The following is an 18254-nucleotide window of genomic DNA, read 5'->3' as shown; positions in this document are numbered from 1 at the left end:
AAGCACTTTATTGATGTATTCATTGTTACAACTTTATGTTCGACAGGCATATTTTCATTGGAAAAGGCTCAAATATGCCATCGAACTATCGGAAATGGCTCATTTATGCTACTCATCAATAGTTTGACTCATTTATGCCATTGAACTATTGGAAATGGTTCATTTATGCCACTCATCAATAGTTTGGCTCATTTATGCCATCGTCCTTTACCAAAATGACTCATCCATGCCATTTTCATTAACGTCACTTTTATAGTACCAGATATGACATGTGGCCTCCAATTAGAGATCTATGTCGTTTAATTAAACCAGTCCAATTTTAAATCCCAAATTAACAAAAAATCCGACTCATACACCCTATCCACCCACAACCATAATCTAGTTAAAACCGGCGTTAATGAAAAATGGCATGGATGAGTCATTTTGGTAATGGGCGATGGCATAAATGATCCAAACTATTGATGAGTGGCATAAATGAGTCATTTTCGATAGTTCAATGACATAAATGAGCCAAACTATTGACGAGTGACATAAATGAGCCATTTCCAATAGTTAGATGACATATTTGAGCCTTTTCCATATTTTCATTTAAAATATGAAATGAAACTTCAAATGCAAATAGAGGAGCATTGGTACTTCTCTTTCTTTTTTCTAATACTGGACCAAAAATGCATATTCGTTGTATACTTTTGCAAAATTTGCATAAAACAAAATGAGAATTTCATTCCAAGATCTGATTGGTACTATTATTTCAACTGAACCGAACAAATTGAAGTACCGTATGACTCAATTCGTGGGTAAATTCCATACATGGTCATATAACTATTACTTTTTTCACCAAAATCACTTAATTATGTTTCTAATACAAAAGTCATATAACTATCACTTTTTTCCACCAAAGTTACTTGACTATTTTTTCTAACAAAAAAGTCACAAAACTTTAAGCTTACTAACGCAAAAGTCACACCTACTGGAAGATTCAACTCCTGATGGGTAATACTTTTTATTTTTAATCTAATAAATACAAACTCAATTAAAAAGAACCAACCCGATCCAAAACCCACATGCCGAAATTAAAATATTAAAGAAACAGAACCAATCCTTCTCTCTAGGGACACTCAAGACAAAAATGTGAGGAAATAAAATGATCATTCTAGCATTAACTTTTTTCAATTTGATAATTTTCAGTTTTTTCTTAATAGTTTTAATGCAATTCAAAAAAAAAAAAAAAAAACTATATGAATCATTTTTATGAGCAGAAATAAAATGTTGTGGCTTGTGATGCTAAATGTTGGATGGTGGAATTCCCATGATTGTGTTGCGCAAACAAAAATGTATCGAAAGAGGACATGACGTAGATAAGCTTGTCCTTGATTATTTAATGATATGCTTAACGACTAAAATTTTTGGAGAGTTCTTGAAAAATCCTTACCTTTGTAAATATTATATTGCTTGATGTAAATATTAGTTTACTTTGATTGATTTACTCGGAACAACTTTTTTTTTTTTTTCAATCTTAGGGCGTATTGGCCCTTTGTTTTCAATACATATTAAAAAGTGTTACATTTTGTTGGATTTCAAATTTATTCACCATTTTAGTATTTTAATTCTTCATATGAGTTTTTAGTCGGGTTGGGTATTTTTAATTGGGTTTTTATCTATTAGATTAAAAATAAAAAAAGAATAAAAAATATTATCCATCGGAAGTTGGATTGTCAGGTAGGTGTGATTTTTTGTGTTAGTACGCTCAAAGTTTTGTGATTTTTGTGTTAGAAAACATAGTTAGATGACTTTGTTAAAAAAAAGTGGTAGTTATTTGATTTTTGTGTTAAAAAACATAGTTTAGTAACTTTGGTGAAAAAAAGAGATAGTTACGTGACCATCTATGAAATTTACCCCTCAATTCGTACTAAATCTTTGTTTGCCACTTTCTGTACTGCAATATCCATCTATTTGTATAAATTTCATCAAACAATATGGACCATCAAAACAATAGTATCACGGTATGACGGTATCACCTAGCTAAAGTTCATCAAGAAGATGTGTAACTCTTTAGAATTACTCTAAATATTCTCATAATACGAATCTGTTAATATTAAACATATATATATATATATATATATATATATATATATACACTGAATATATATATATATACACTGAGAATCTTACAAGAATTTTAATGAATACTTTTTTTTCTTTCTCTTCGTCTGGTACCCGCATTAGAGCCGACTAATTAGAATTCGCACCGTGTAGGACTCATTCTAGAGAAGCTTGTTACCAGTTTCTTATGGTTTATCAAATTTCACGACATGAACTAATATAATAATTTTTGTGGATTTCACTCGTCAATGAAGAGGTTTCTGTAGAGAATATAGTGGAATGAACAGCTGTTCCTTAAGTTAACTTAACTACGGCTAGCTATTAGTTTATTAGTTATGCTATAGTTAGTTTGTTATAACAGCCGCTGTTAGTGGTCAGATTAGCAGTTGGATTAGCTATAACTTGCTTTGTTCTTTTCAGTTTTGTGATTGCAATTCTATTTTTATGGAATTCGTCAGTTACCACATGCAAGTTACCATTAATTTGTTTTTCAAATTGAGAACAAAATGTGAACTTGAACTTGGAAAACAATCCAAGTTCAATTTGTGATTCCGATGTATATTTCAGTGACATCAATTTATACTTATAACCTTCAACTCCGAGGGGTCGTTTGGTAGCTGGTTAGGATTATGCAGGTCTTAGTAATGCAAGTATTAGTTATGCAGGATTAATAATGCAAGTATTAGTTATGCATAAATTATTTCTTTGGATGTTGGTTTGTTATATTAAAAGTTAATAAATATTATATACTTCTTAAAATTAGATTATTTGTCTACAATTAAAATTAAATATTATATTAAAAAATTAATTTAAAAATATGGTTTAGAAAAGGAATATATTTAAATGGGGAATGATAAGGGTAATATTGTCATTTCAACTTTTTATTCATGTGCTATTAGTTATTCATGCATTAACTATTCCCTCTTCTACCCCGCATACAATAATACATAGTTTCCCTCATAACTTATACATGTATTAGTTATGCGGTTCTAAATTGCAAACCAAATGTCGTACTAATTTTATGCATGAATAACTTACTTCCTAACTATCTACCAAACGGGGTATAAGTAGGCAAAAATTAATACATGAATAAGGGTGTCTCTTTACTAGCTTCCAAACATGGTATAACTTAATGCAGAATTTAATACATGAATAACTTGTCTCTTATCTAGCTACCAAACGACCCCTTACTGTTCCTTTGTTTTTTCCAAAACAATTTATCTATCCCAACTCCATTTAACTTTAGCAAATAATTTGCTTCACTTTCAACTTAAATATTTTTCCAGACTTTAACCTCAATTATACGTCTAAATGGTCATAAGTAGGAAATGACACGTAGCGTTCCAAAATTGTCGGATCCTGAATTTCTTTTCCCGCTTAATAAAAAATTTAAAAAATGATCTTAACTTGAAAAAATTCTTTGGGAAGAAGTTTTTGTTTCTCATCAGGCATAAGTTCTAGTTTTTGCCTATACGACAGAACTTGTGGTCAATTGAGCAGATTTGTTGTCTTGAAATATCCTGAACTTCAAGGCATAAGGTCCAGTTTTTGCCTAGAAAGCACAACGTGTGGTCAATTGAGTAGGTTCATTGTCTTGAAATATCTTGAACTTCTACCTTACAGACAAAACTAATTTATGTCCACAATTTATTCCAGATGAGCAATAAAAACATGAGAAAATTACACTGTATGTTAATTGGAGCAACAATGCTACTAAAATTGACCTATTTTTTTAATTCTTACAAAAAATGACTCAAACTTCTCTCTCTCTCTACCTTATTATATGTTTGTATATGTTGGGCTATTTTTTGTAATGTAAGTTTTGAGCTATTTATTTGCAATGTAAGTGACCAACTTGTATATTTATGAAATTTCCCCTAAAAACATTGCATAGCGGGTTTTTTCTTAAACAGAGGCTATTTTTTAAGAATTCTGCCAAGCGAGACCAAAAAATAAAGACCCTCTTGGAGGTCATTTGTGAACTTAATGGACACTAAACTATGGGCTTTGAAGAAGGGCCGCCTTATTGATTATCCACAAACGAAATAAACCGAGCTCCCGCCAAAACAAGAAACCGGCTATACCCTGTATCCCCAAGATCAACCGGTCATTCATATAAATATCCACTCATCAAAATTAAAAATGATACCCATTTCCTCCCTGCATTCAACTGAACTCGTTCATCTCTCTTTTGCCTTTGCCTATAATTCTTCCATCTCTCACAATTCATATAAATAAATAATCTCGTGTATTTCATGATAGTTCCATAATCTCCAACTTTCTCTTCTATAAAACTAACGCCGTTAATTCTCTCACATAATAGTATATACTTAGTTTTAATCAGTTTTGAATATAGCAATAACGATGACTGCTGTGAATGTAACAAACGTCGCCGTGTTAGACAATCCGTCAACATTCCGTTCGCCTTTCAAGTTTGAAATCTCTTACGAATGTGTTGATGCTCTCAAAGAAGGTCAATTATCTCTGTTGAAATTCTTTCGTAATTCGTACGTATTTAGTATGATTATCTTGTTTTATCTTGATTGTATCATCTCGGTGAACTGGTTAGGGTTTTCGTAATTCATATCTATTATAAGTTGTTTATAGTGTATTCATGCAGTTGATAATCAATGATAAGTCAATTGTTTAAGGATTTTTTTTTTTCAGACATTCGTTTGTGATATGATTTAATTGTTTTTGCTTCGTTGTATCATTTCAAAGACCTGATTATTGGTTCTATTTAATGAGAAGTTGTTTATAATGTCTTCAAGTTGTTGATAATCCATGAGAAATCAATTTTTTTACAATCTATTTGATATTTTTTTCATGCATTCGTTTGTACTAGTAGAATTTAATGGTTTTTGCTTCATTGTATCATTTCGAAGACCTGTTTAGGGTTTAATTTAATGAGGAATTTGATAAGGAAGTTGTTTACAATTTCTTCAAGTTGTTGATAATGGATGAGAAATCAATTTTTTAACAATCTATTGGATTTTGTTTCATACATTCGTTTCTGATATGATTTAATTGTTTTGATTCGTTGTATCATTTTTGAAGACCTAGTTATTGGTTTTTGTGTATTCAGAAAGTTGATTTTCAATTTTGTTACAATGTTATCGTGACTCAGTTGATAATTGTGAGAAATCAGTTGTTTTGCTGTAATCTAACGGATTTTTTTACAGCGATAAATGGAGGACTTTAGATTTGTACATTCGAGATTTCTGTTTTTTCTACTATTGCAAAAGTCGATATGAAATGGTTATTGTGCCTATAGTGCGTTAATTTTAACGGAGAGGTTGTAAATGATTCCTGATATATAATCACTACTTAGAAGAATTCTTGACTTATATCAATGAGAGAACGTTTAATTAAGATAGCGATCTTCGTATAGCATAACTATTTGTAAAATCGTCTAACAGAAGTCAAATTTTGTTTTGTGATGGGTAAACATCTTCGAGTGTTCGTAGATGTAGCGAAAAGTGTTTTGTGTTTGAAGCGAGGGCCTATTTTTGGTGCTTCCTCCCGTGATAGGATACAAAATGACCGTGTATCAATTTGGTTTATTTTCTTGAGATAGGGTTCTTGACAGTAATTAGTGTGATTTCTCTCATTCATGGTTACTGATTGGTTAGTCATGCGAATACTGGCGCTGAGAGCATGTGAAGATCACTGTAGGATACTGGCAAATAAATGTGGATGGAACTGTTGGAATATTAAACCGCTGATACTCATAAAATATGTAGGATAGCTTTGTGTTAAGGTCTATGGTACGATTTGTGCCACGATCAGTAAGAAGTTAGGAGTCTCTGAGGAAACTTAGCGTTACTCGTGGAACGGAAGTGGGCATGATATAAGTATTTTTTCGGGTTATTAACCAGTAGCCAGTTGGATAGAGGAACACTCGTGTCCCTGGCTGATGCAGCTCTTAGGCAACAGGTTCATCTTAACCTAGTTTTCAATGCGGAATGCGCGCACACAAAAAACCCACTAATATCTCTGTGGTATCTCCTTGGTTATGTGTCTTACAATGCGAAAGTACTTACAATACTACTATCGCGGAAAAAACTCATAACAAAATCTTTATCAATCAAAAAAAAAAAAAAAAAAAAAGAACGAACTCATAACAAAATCTTTAGTACTAGGTGACTTCTGTTATTATAATAGCATCCGATGTTCCCCTTTCATTTCTTCAGGGTAAAACATAGGATTAATGGACTTATCTCTGTGGTATCTCCTTGGTTATGTGTCTTAAGTCTTCAGGACTCTTTAGATAGTTGGATTTGGAAGGCAGTGTACTTAATAGTTTAGCAATTGTTAGGGAACCTTCTATTCTACTTGAACTGCTCCCTGATTGTAAGTTTTCTGGAGGCGAGGTTTTCTCAATCAACTGTCATATTTGTCAAAAATAGTACAGAAATTCTATTGTGAGTATGAGAAGTAACTGGAAAGAGTCATACTTCATTTGTTTTTCTTTAAGGACTCTTTATTTGTGACATACAAAAGATTGTTTCGAGGAGCAGAGTCTACTACTGCTATTATGGAGTTTTTATTTCACATATGTACCTTGGAAATTCAGATTGTTTCTTTCATGTAGTATGGCACAAAAATGGGTTTTGCTTGGTCCAATAACCACCAGCGTATTTTGAGGCCTTAGGGAGTAATTGAGTAATACTTAATGGTGACTTCCTAAAGAAAAGTAGTACAAGTACCTTTTTTTTTTTTTTTGTTCATTTTCTCTTTTTGGGATTGAAATACAAGAGAATAATCTTTGCATTGTAAATCTTTTCCCAGTAAAGATACATAGGGCAATTCTTTGGCAATCACACACAATGCTCCCACCAAATTGACCTTTTTTCTACAGATGCTGTTCTTGACCGTTTTTCAAAGTTTAAGCGACTAGGCATGTTGCTCTTTTCTTTTCAAATAAGTATTATTTATATGTTGGTTAACTTAACAGCTTTACTTAGTTTCTATTTGCCTTATTTTGCATGCAGATTTGGAATGGAAACTCATCTATGTTGGATCTGCTGAGGATGAGACGTATGATCAACTACTAGAAAGTGTGTTTGTTGGCCCCGTCAATCTTGGAACTTACCGCTTTGTATTGCAGGTATCATCTCCTGGCTTGACAAGTAAATTAAGTTGTACTAGGTCTAATGCCTTTGTGCTGATTGGATTTATGTCCTTGTCCTAATACTAGGCAGACCCTCCAGATCCTGCCAGAATTCATCAAGAAGATATAATTGGTGTCACTGTGCTCCTGTTGACCTGTTCCTATGTGGGTCAAGAATTTATACGAATTGGCTACTATGTGAACAATGAGTACGACGATGAGAAGCTGAAAGAACAACCTCCCCAAACGGTTTTAATTGACAAGATCCAAAGGAACATACTAACAGACAAACCTAGAGTGACAAAGTTCCCTATCAATTTTCACCCTGAAAACAGTGAGACTGGAGAGCAAGCCCCTCCACCTGATAACGCAACTGAAGCAGATGGGAATAAAGAGGGACTACCTTCACCTAAGTATGAAGAGGGACTACCAAAGAATGGACCAGACGAGGGTGGTGCCTAACTGTGGAAGGATGTTAACTTTTCGCCTAACTCCTAACGCTTTAGTTTGACATCATTCTGTTGGGCTGTCATCTCATCCCAAATCCTCATACATGATCAGTAAACTCTTTTCTGATATCTTGGTCTATCTCAGTGGAGCTGTTGTGAAACTGTGTATAAACACGAGTTGCATTTTGTGGCTGTTAACCTGGTTGTTTTCCCTTCTGTATGCATTCAGGAATGGCGTTAGAAACCTCTGCTTATATAGACACCATCTTTAGCTTTATAGTCTACTTCCAAAATGTTAGTTGAGAAGAAATTGTTGTGACCATATAGTTCTGATAACACTGATTTTAGTTTTGTACGTAATACATTCTTGAGGATTCAGACAGGCAGGAAATTTTTTACGCATTTATTGTATTTTTGGCTAGCAGCTACTGATTCACATTTTACCAAAATGGGCCAATTTATGATGAACTGCACCATTTATTTTGTCGTTACATTTTTTTAAAATCTGATGTTTGCTAGTCATTTTGCATACTGATACAAATTAGAAACATTTTTCCCTCTGATGTATGCTAGTCACTTGCATACTGATACAAATTACAAACATTTTTCCTTCTGATATATGCTAATGCTAGTCATTTTGCATACTGATACAATTTTATAATCATTTTTCTGAAACATGCTAATGCTAGTCATTTTGCATGCTGATACAAATTGGAAACATTTTTTCCTTCTGATGTATGCTAGTCATCCTACATACTGATACAAATTCGAAACAAGATATTGCAGCACCTGTAAGTCAAACCTGCAAAGTCACAACAGTCTGAGCATATGGTAGTATGCTGATTCCCTTTGCACTCTGCCACTCCGTAAATATTGCTTGCTGTTACAGCATTTTAAAGGCAATGAAAGAGGTAGTCTAGCGGAATTCCTCAAATTCTATAAACAAATCTCATGTCATACACCCGACCGCCCAAAGAAAAGAATCTAAACAATAACACAGCAAGCATACTTTCAAAGGTAAGCAGTTGAAGAACGGTTTTTGTTTTATCCTTGCAGAAATAAAGTGTGGGGGTGGCGTAGGGGGTTATCTGTCAATTTAGTCATAACATCTTCACAGAAATATAAATTTGAAATTTAGTTTCATTTTACAGAACAGATTTGCCAAAAAGCTTTGAAATGCAGGAGATATCTTTGTCATGCACTTGCTAGAAAAACAAAGCTTCAGATTCAACAGCCCAGTACAAAATTGCTCTTAGATCAAAAATTGAAAAAAGGAACGTGATATTTTGGGTGACACTGCCGAGCAATCACAACTAATTCCAGCCCTATCAGACATGTAGTTCCTTTTGCTTCTAACTTCTTGTAGCAAGAATTCCTGGTCAGCACATATATAGCAAGATCTAACTACGTTCTTCACTTGTTTTTCTGCCTCTTCCTGGACTGGTTCATTCTTGATTCTCTAGCATTCTCCGCAGGCAAAAAGTTTTCCTTATTCTGCAGTGAATTTGAAAATTCTTATTTGACTTAACAAGGTATTTTATGAAGAGTAACATGGGCTATCAGGACCAGATCTTAGCATGTACCTTCTTATACTTCTTCTCCCTGAGTTGCCTCTTCATTCCTTTGCTTTTCTTCTTTAATCTTGAAGGGTCCTATTATGATTCATAAATTATGATGTAAGCAATTTATGAAAATATCAGGCTTTTTCACTAAGCCAAAAATTAATTCATGCAGTAAAATGCAAACGAACAAACCTGCCATGCAATTGGGCTATCCTCCTCCTCCGGAAGAATTTCTCCTTCAATTTTTCCTTTTTCAGAAAGCATAAGTTTAAGCCTCCCTTCTTTCAGCAGCTTTACGGAGCGGGCATGCCTCTGTAACAAATATGAAAACTTTATGTTAGATCAGTCACAGTGGGTCAAAATCATGTGCATAAGTTAACGTGCATTAAGATTCTTTAACATGGAAAGAGTAAGATTGTTGGCTGCACTAGTAAAGGGGAGGTGTTAGCACCACAATCTTTACATGTAATATGATCTAAAGAAGTAAATTTAGTCACAATTGGAAAATGAAAACACTGATATTGAATGCTTACTTTGGATGTAAGATGAGCAAGTAGAGTCTGAACTGTCAAGCAGACGATTCTAGGACACACCCTGCACTTATAAACTGATTTACATTTCAAGACATATTCTGAAGCATCACTTGGAATCTCTTCGGGCAGAGAATTATTCTGCATATTATCTGATTCTGCAATAACCTTTTCAGACGAATAAGTTTCAACAGCAAACTTGGTGTCCTTTAGAGTTGTAACATCTTCATCACTCGTTGGAAGACCTACCAATGGTAATTTTATAAAGGACTTAGAATTGAACACCACGAATGATTCCTAAGCACTTAAATTATTTTCTTAAATAGAAAGGAAGGTATGGCATTATAGCTCATGTGCGACACGATTAAGAATAAATAAAATCTAGAGTTGCTTCTCTGAAGTTGATGAAGCGGCATGGAGAAGCAATCAATAATGGGTTTTACCCAAGTATTTTCGTCCTGTATAAATCCCTTCCATATTGTACTTCATGTGTTCAAGCAGTGTTTCTCATAATTTTTAACTTTAGAATAATTTCGATGAACACAAACTCTTAGCAAACAACATGATATTTCCTTTTCAGTTGATTCAGAACAGCAGCACGAGCCAATTACAAGCTGCATAAAACAAATCTACCGTATAATTATGAGAAGAGAATCAGAGTTCAGAAAGATCTTTCTATTGCCATCTAGAAATAGCAGCCAAATAAGTTCTCATTCAGCCCTAACTAGCAATTTAAAGATGTATATTGGTTTCAAATAAAACAACAAGAAAATCTAAAATCGTGTTTTCCATAATTTAATTCATTGACTTGATAGTTATAACAATTACCAAATGCCACAAGGATGTGTGGAAGATACTAAAGAAAATGTGAATGCAATCTTTCCCGAATTAGTCAGCAAGAAGCCTTAACACTCCAGACGGAGAGAACAGCTATGATGAACACTAAAGCCCAATTCTTTAAGATATGTTCATCTCCATGAAGAATTACCAATCAAAAGAAAAGAACTGACATCCCTAATTTCCTGGAATTTCCGATACATAAATTCTGCAGAAACTTCACGTTCGATATTACAACTCAAAAGCTGTAGATTCCAGACTAGGAATAAGTTTATAAGACTGCGGGTCCCGCAAAAAGTTGGACATATAGCAGCTCGGGTCCCATTTCACTTCACACTTGACTAGAGATAATCCACGTTCACAGTGTAATGTGTCAAGTTGTTAATCTTTCACAATCAAATGATTACCCAAGTAACAAAACAGTAAGAGTTTGAAAACAGCGTATATAATGCTGATCCTACAAATATGGAATTGGGAAATATAGCAGCTTCCGTTTTTATATTTTATAACTAAACACTTCCTTGTATGTGGATTAGTGCCAACATAAATACTTATAGTATACACAAGTACGATTTTCAAGAAGAAAATTTCCATCAGATACATAACTAGGCAAAATTTGGGACAACAGATCAAAGCCAACCTGATGAGTCAAGATTAACTTCGTTGGCAGAGCTATCTTCGCTCTCATATCCTGCAGAAAAGGGAAACAAGAAGTAAGGGAGGAGAAAAATATGTTATCGGTGGTACCCAAAACCTTAGAAATGGATGAGTGGCCCAACACCCTCATAAACCCCTTTGCAAGCCCTTTTGCAGTACATGTGAACAATTTATAACTCAACACCCTCCCACACATGTAACCCCATTTTGTTGTTCACAACTAAACCTCAATGTAGACTTATGGGTGCAAGAATGGGCTTACGAAAGATTGGCTCTGAAGCCATTCGAAAGTATCTAAGCTACCAACTCAAAGCAATGGGTGGAGTGGCCGTTGTCTAAGAATACCAGACAAAGTTCCACTAATCCAGATAAAATATCAGTAAAAAATAGAGAAAAAAGCAACTGCAGATCATCAAGATAAATATACCAGAAGAAGATTCATTTCCCCCTGTCAGTCGAGCAACACCATCATCCTCCTCTTCCTTTGCATCATCATCGTTATTATCATCCTCCTCCTCCGACTCCGCTTCCTCTTCCGATGCCTCTGCCTCAAATTCAGAGTCGTCGGATGAAGAAGACTCCGAAGGAGCATCTCTATCACCATGTTCAAGCTTGTAAAATCGCCTTTTTATCATTTTCTTCCAACTTTATTACTCAACTGCAAGTAATACAGGGAAATTCAAGAATCTAGCATATATAGTTGATTACTTTACTACAAAAAGACCCCCTTTTCTCAGGAACACCCTTTTCTTTCAACTTATAGAAAGAACACCTACTGAATTTGATATCTAAAGAAGCGACACAACCGACTTAGCCAACCCATCATTCATTTACTCCAAACTAAAATAAAAAACAGCATCCCTACTATAAATCAGTTGGCCTCAATCTCAAACTAGTTGGGGATAACTATAGTAACTTTTGCTACAAGAGAATAAAAAGAAATCCATCAAACCAGCAAATAAAGTTGATTACATTGCTTCAATTAAAAAAAAAAAAAAAAAAAAAAAAAAAGAGGAAACCTTCTTTTTCAAGAACCCCTTTTCTCATAATTGGAAAAATAAAAGAGCATCCCTACCATTAATCAATTAAGCCATAATCTCAAACTAGTTTGGGTGGACTCTATTACAACCCTCTTCTTTTAATCTGAACATGAAACCATGACCATGGTCAGAGTTAAAATAGCTTCTATGTATGGTATAGCAAGCAAATATGAGTATGATTATATGAATTTGAGACAAATCGAACACAATCATGGAACTATTCTATGATGGACATACTCAATTGACTGTATAGAGAAAAGGGTTTCATGCAAATAAATGAACAATAAGAAGAGAAAAGAAAGGCACCTGAGAGAAATAGATAGAGAGCTGATTGTAATACGAAGAGGCAGGGTTTTGGACCAAAGAGAAGGGTTTTGGTCGGGGAGGGTTGAAATCAGATGTAGTCAAGATTGACCTTCAAATGCCACCTGTCCACATTTTATTGGTCCATATTAAGTTCCCCTTTGCCTTTTGGCTAAATTACGCAAATATATTTTTGTTTTAAAATTTCATATAAAAGTAATTCTGAGAAAACCTCTTATTTATAGCTTTAGTTTATTTTTTAACTAATATTTATACCCACGCGATACGCGGACAATATTAAAGACATTAGTCATATCGATACGTGATCCCACCAACTTGAGTACATGAGATCATATTGTTCTAACAAAATATCAAATACTTTCTAATTCTCTAATGTGATACTCCCAATTAACAATATCTCTATTATTTCCTTCTTCAATTGTCTAGTCTTTTCAATAATATGTTTTGACTATTATTTGGGTACCTTATTTTTTAAAAATTAATTCAAACTATAATATTTTTTATAATATCTCTAACCCTTTCTTCATACATTTTTTTCTACTATGATACTTTAATTAAATTTTCCCATTTAGTATTTTGTCATAAGATCTATCAACAACAACAACAACAACAACATACTCAGTGTGGTCCCACAAGTGGAATTTGGGAAGAGTAGGATGTACGCAGACGTTACCCCTACTTTTATGGGGTAAAGAGGTTGTTTTTGATAGACCCTCAGCTCGAAAGTAAAGACAGGGATGTATAAGTTCTATCAATATTTGTAATAATTATTATTTAGTATTATGTACACTAAGAAATTGAATTCTTTTCTCTTTGTTTTTAGTATGAATTTGAAATTTTAGTTTTAGTTGTGCGCGCGCGTGTAAAAAATAATTTTTCATATTTTGCTATCTTATCTACTTCTCAACTTTTATTCTATTGCGTAGAATCATGGGGCATTTAACTATAGGTGACCCTTAAGTCTTTTTATTGAGGGGAGGTAACTCAAGTTTTAATTATTGAGTGGAGGTGATGTTTTTTGATTAGTGATTAAGAGGTTTTGACCTTGCCCAAAAGTTTTTATTTTGATACTTTGACCCTCAACTTTATTTTTAATACTTTACCCTCAAGTTTTATTTTTTAACACTTTTTGATCAATATAAGCCCTAAAATACCAAAATGGGTCCAAAAAAAAAAAAAAGACGCCAATAGCACTTTTTTTTTTGCTCTTTTCCCTCCAATGTTCTTCTTCTTCTTCGGTTCGTTCTTCCTCCTTCTTCTTCTTCTTCTTCTTCTTTTCAATCCCTTTGTTCTCATTCTTTTTCTCTCTCCATTCTTCTTCCTCATCTTCCATTCTTTGCTTCCTCGCTTCTTCTTCATCCATTCTTTGTGCCATTTTGAAGAATCTGCTCAACAAAAGAAAAAACTAAACCACAGCATTTGCAATTTTTTTGGCTGGATTTCGTTAGTGTCTACATGGGCATTACTTCATAAGTATTGCTGCTTCCCCTGCTTCCTTCTTCTTCCATTGGTGCGGCATTTTGAAGAATTTGTCAACAAAGAAAAAACGAAACCAGCAGATTTTGCAATTTTTTGGTGGGCATTACTTGAAGTAATTTTCGCTCATTTGGTAAGTAAAATATTGTTGTTTTGTTTCAATTATTTATCCGGGTTTCTTTCGATTTTCCAACAATTTACAAGTAGCAATTGTACTTGTTGCAACAAGTGCTAAAGGCTATTGTATAAGAGCTTCTAAATTTTTCCAACAATTTGTTGTAGTTTTGCGAAGTTGCCGTAGTTTATGCAACGACTATTGTAGTTCTTGCCACAATTACTTGATTAAGTAGTTATTGCAACTTCTAGACTAATTGTTGTTAAATACGTAGTATGAATAAGTTGCAAATGATTTGTGAGTTGTTGCAAGTAGTGTACTACTTGTTGCAACAAGTATCTTACTTGTTGCAACAACTCACCGATCCGTTGGATTCGACTTGATCCAATAGAACCCAAAAAGCTGGACCCAAAAAAGCGTGGCCGACTCAGCAGTTATGTAGTTCCGGAACAAGTGTATTTTGTTGCAACAAGTAATATAATTGTTGCAACAACTCACTAATGTCTGTTGGACATCTTCAATTGTCTTTGGATTAAACGAACTCAAAAAGCGAAGCCGACTCCAATGATTAGTTAGGCGGTGCAACAAGGATAGTACTTGTTGCAACGGGTAATCCACTTGTTGCAACTTTTCGATTCATCCGTTCCAACAAGTCATTACGTTATTGTATTTTGTTACTATCTTGTCATGACCTTTTTTTAAAAACAAAATATATTCAGGTAGCATTAATGGGGGACTCAATAACAATAGGTGTTGATTGTCATGGTGAATGGATCGAGAAGAACAATCGATATATTTGGCGATGGAAGGGTAGTCACATGTTAGAGACGATAGCGATGAGTGTCCAAAGAGATGTTGTGTTTGATGATTTTGTGAACTTAATCATCACCTATTGTGAATTAACTTGTGAACCGAAAGATCTTGCCATCACTTACATGCATAGCTCTTTTGAAAACCGAGAGGGTCTTGCCTTTTAAGATAACCGATCAGGATCGTTTGCGTACTTATTTGAATGATGTAGCTAGGCCCATTTTAAGGGTATACGTGGTTGGAAGCCCGGTAGAGAACCATAATTTAGGTCAAGACCAACAAGATGTGTTAAATAATAAATTGGATGGGGTGGATACGGATATGGATATGGATATGGATATTCCAGATAATGGAAGTGGGGTGAGCCGATTCCTACACCCGAAGTTGCGAGCAATACACCGTGTTCTACACAATCTTCACAGTGCAGCCATGTTCAAGATGATGAAACAGGCTTTTATAAAGGAATGTCATTCAAGAACAAGGAACAACTAGCAACTATGTTGAAACTTGCTTGCGTGAAGAAAGATTTCACACTCAAAGGTGATTAATTCGTGTTTGTGTATTGCTTTAGATGTGTACATCGGAGTGCAAGTGGTGGGCGAGGGCTATGAAGCTTTTAAGTTCGACGATTTTGTATTACAACCTACGTAAAGTATCACACATGTGGTTCGAGCATATTACTAGCCATAATCCACACGCCACGGCGAAAGTCATTGGTGAATACTTCAAAGATAGGTTTCCGATGGTAAAGGCCCGTCTACAAAAGATATGAGCCAATCATTCCGCACACGGAATTGGGTTGTAAGGTAAGTTATTGGAAGGTACGGAAGGGCATGGAGATTGCAAAATCTTTGACAAGGGGGACACGTGAGCACGGGTATGCAGTGCTTGATGCGTACCGTTATATGCTTCGTTCCGCAAATCCAGGAAGTAAGACGGCATTGAAGGTTGATGCTAATGGGAAGTTCAAGTACTTTTTTGTAGCCTACAAGGCTTGGATGCTTGGTTTTGCGCAAATGAGAAAAGTCATAGCTGTCGATGGGACATTCTTGAAGAGCAAGTACGAAGGAGTGTTGTTGTCTGCCGTGGCGCAAGATGCGGAGAATCATGTTTTTCCTGTGGCATTTTGTGTAGTGGACAAGGAGTGTGATGCCTCGTACAAATATTTTTTTGAACAAATGAGAAGCTTTGTAGATGATACCAAAGAGTTGTGCATAATTTACGATAGGCATCAAGTATCAAAAAGGCGGTTTCAATTGTCTTCCTTTATCTCATTATGGTTGTTGCATGAAGCACTTGGGGAAAATCTCCGAACCACCTTTCACAATACGAAGGTCGTATCTCAGTTTTATAAAGCAGCAAAATCGTACAATATAGATGAGTTCAATGACCATTTCAATCAAATAAGAGATACCGTGCCTGGGGCCGCCGAACATCTTGAACGTGTTGGATTCCACAGATGGAGCAGGGTATTCTTCCCCAGAAATAGGTATTCATACATTACTTTTTCCAACAAGTAACACATATGTTGGAACAACTACCTTACTTGTTGCAACAGGTAAGTTAGTTGTTCCAACAACTCCTTAGTTGTTGCATTTTGGTGTGACACGAGACAATAAGCTGAAGCTCTCTCCGGCAAGTAACACGTCGATGTTGGAACAACTAACGCACTTGTTGCAACAGGTAAGTTAGTTGTTCCAACAACTCACTTAGTTGTTGCATTTTGGTGTGACACGGAGACAATATAAGCTCTCTCTCAACAAGTAACACATATGTTGGAACAACTAACTCACTTGTTGCAACGGGTAAGTTAGTTGTTCCAACAACTCACTTAGTTGTTGCATTTTGGTGTGACACGAGACAATAGAGCTCTCTCCACAAGTAACACATAAGTTGGAACAACTCTCTCAACATGGTAAGTTACATAGTTGTTGCATTTTGGTGTGAACAACTAGCTCTCTCCAACAAGTAACACACTTGTTGGAACAACTAACTCACTTGTTGAGGTAAGTTAGTTGTTCCAACAACTCACTTAGTTGTTGCATTTTGGTGTGACATCGAGACAATAACTGAAGCTCTCTCCAGCAAGTAACACATCTGTTGGAACAACTAACGCACTTGTTGCAACAGGTAAGTTAGTTGTTCCAACAACTCACTTAGTTGTTGCATTTTGGTGTGACACAGAGACAATAACTGAAGCTCTCTCCAACAAGTAACACATCTTTGAACAACTAACGCACTTGTTTAGCGAGGTAAGTTAGTTGTTCCAACAACTCACTTAGTTGTTGCATTTTGGTGTGACACGGAGACAATATCAAGCTCTCTCCAACAAGTAACACATATTTGATATATAAGCGACTTTTTGATATTTTCCAATGACTATAATCGTTTGTACGTTAAGGATTACGTTATTGTTTATTTTCACAAGTATAATCTTATGACGTCAAACATTGCTGAGTCGGCGAACTCAATGTTCAATGTTGAAAGAGAATTTCCCATTACTGTTTTATTTGATGCCATAAACAGGAGATTTGCAGAAAAATTTCATGAGAGGCATATGGAGCTCATCGACTCACCAAACATCTTTGTTCCTTCAATTGAAAAAAAAAATTCAAAATTTGTCAACTTGGGGAACAAGTTATTAGCCCATCAAATTGCCAACTACAAGTTCAGCGTCATCGGTCACGGTGCAGTTGCGACAATCGATCTGCAAAGTAGATCTTGTACTTGTAGAGTTTTTGACCCGGACAAAATACCTTGTCCACATGCAATGGCAGCGCTTCGTGTCCAATATGGTGACGACTTTGGAAGGCGGATTTATGACTACTCATCTTCATATTATAAGGTGGAGAATTACATAATTGCATATTGTGAGAAAATTTGTCCTGTGCCTTCGAAGAATCTTGGGAAGTTCCTTTGGAGATTTTAGAGAGAGAAATACCTCCTCCATATGTTGATCCAAGCAAACCGGAAGAAGGCGGACAAAGAGGAGGCGTGGAATCGGGGAATCATTTCCAACGAGGAAAAACAAATGCTCCTTATGCAAAACACACGGCCACAAAAAAACAACATGTCCAAGCCTAAATGCTCCATAGTTGTAAATAGCATTATGCTTTAATAATAGTTATCTGTTGGAACTTTATGACATTTTAATGTTATTGTTTCTTAGCATGGTAATTTATGTTTAACTTGTTCAAATCACAAATGTGTGTATTTGTTAATAAATTATTGAATAGTT

General features: G+C 34.9%; 3 protein-coding genes across 6 annotated transcripts; 2 read left to right on the top strand and 1 right to left on the bottom strand.

The window, feature by feature from the left end:
- Window positions 1-4248: 4248 nt before the first annotated feature.
- On the top strand, window positions 4249-8025 carry LOC132048002 (probable histone chaperone ASF1A). The gene is made up of 3 exons (XM_059438950.1): window positions 4249-4576; window positions 7098-7213; window positions 7304-8025. Exons 1-3 carry the CDS (start codon window positions 4468-4470, stop codon window positions 7676-7678), a joined length of 600 nt encoding a protein of 199 aa, XP_059294933.1. The 5' UTR covers window positions 4249-4467; the 3' UTR covers window positions 7679-8025.
- A 750-nt stretch (window positions 8026-8775) lies between these two features.
- LOC132035787 (uncharacterized) lies at window positions 8776-12751 on the bottom strand. Of its 4 annotated transcripts, none has more exons than XM_059425933.1 (7): window positions 12598-12751; window positions 11679-11909; window positions 11235-11285; window positions 9761-9834; window positions 9420-9539; window positions 9249-9317; window positions 8776-9159 (listed from the first exon to the last, which is right to left on the bottom strand). In XM_059425933.1, exons 2-7 carry the CDS (start codon window positions 11884-11886, stop codon window positions 9079-9081), a joined length of 603 nt encoding a protein of 200 aa, XP_059281916.1. In that variant the 5' UTR covers window positions 11887-11909; window positions 12598-12751; the 3' UTR covers window positions 8776-9078. The 4 variants fall into 4 exon arrangements, with proteins under 4 accessions (XP_059281916.1, XP_059281891.1, XP_059281907.1 ...); XM_059425908.1 differs by having other exon boundaries at window positions 9761-10017; window positions 12598-12750; XM_059425924.1 differs by having other exon boundaries at window positions 9761-10002; window positions 12598-12750.
- Window positions 12752-15849: 3098 nt separating this feature from the next.
- LOC132047549 (uncharacterized) lies at window positions 15850-17945 on the top strand. The gene is made up of 2 exons (XM_059438578.1): window positions 15850-16485; window positions 17418-17945. Exons 1-2 carry the CDS (start codon window positions 15850-15852, stop codon window positions 17943-17945), a joined length of 1164 nt encoding a protein of 387 aa, XP_059294561.1.
- The last annotated feature ends 309 nt before the right edge of the window (window positions 17946-18254 follow it).

Source organism: Lycium ferocissimum, chromosome 2 (assembly GCF_029784015.1).
Source record: "Lycium ferocissimum isolate CSIRO_LF1 chromosome 2, AGI_CSIRO_Lferr_CH_V1, whole genome shotgun sequence".
NCBI lineage: Eukaryota > Viridiplantae > Streptophyta > Magnoliopsida > Solanales > Solanaceae > Lycium > Lycium ferocissimum.
The sequence above is the reverse complement of the archived record's forward strand: the minus strand, read 5'-3'. Positions and strand labels throughout refer to the sequence as shown.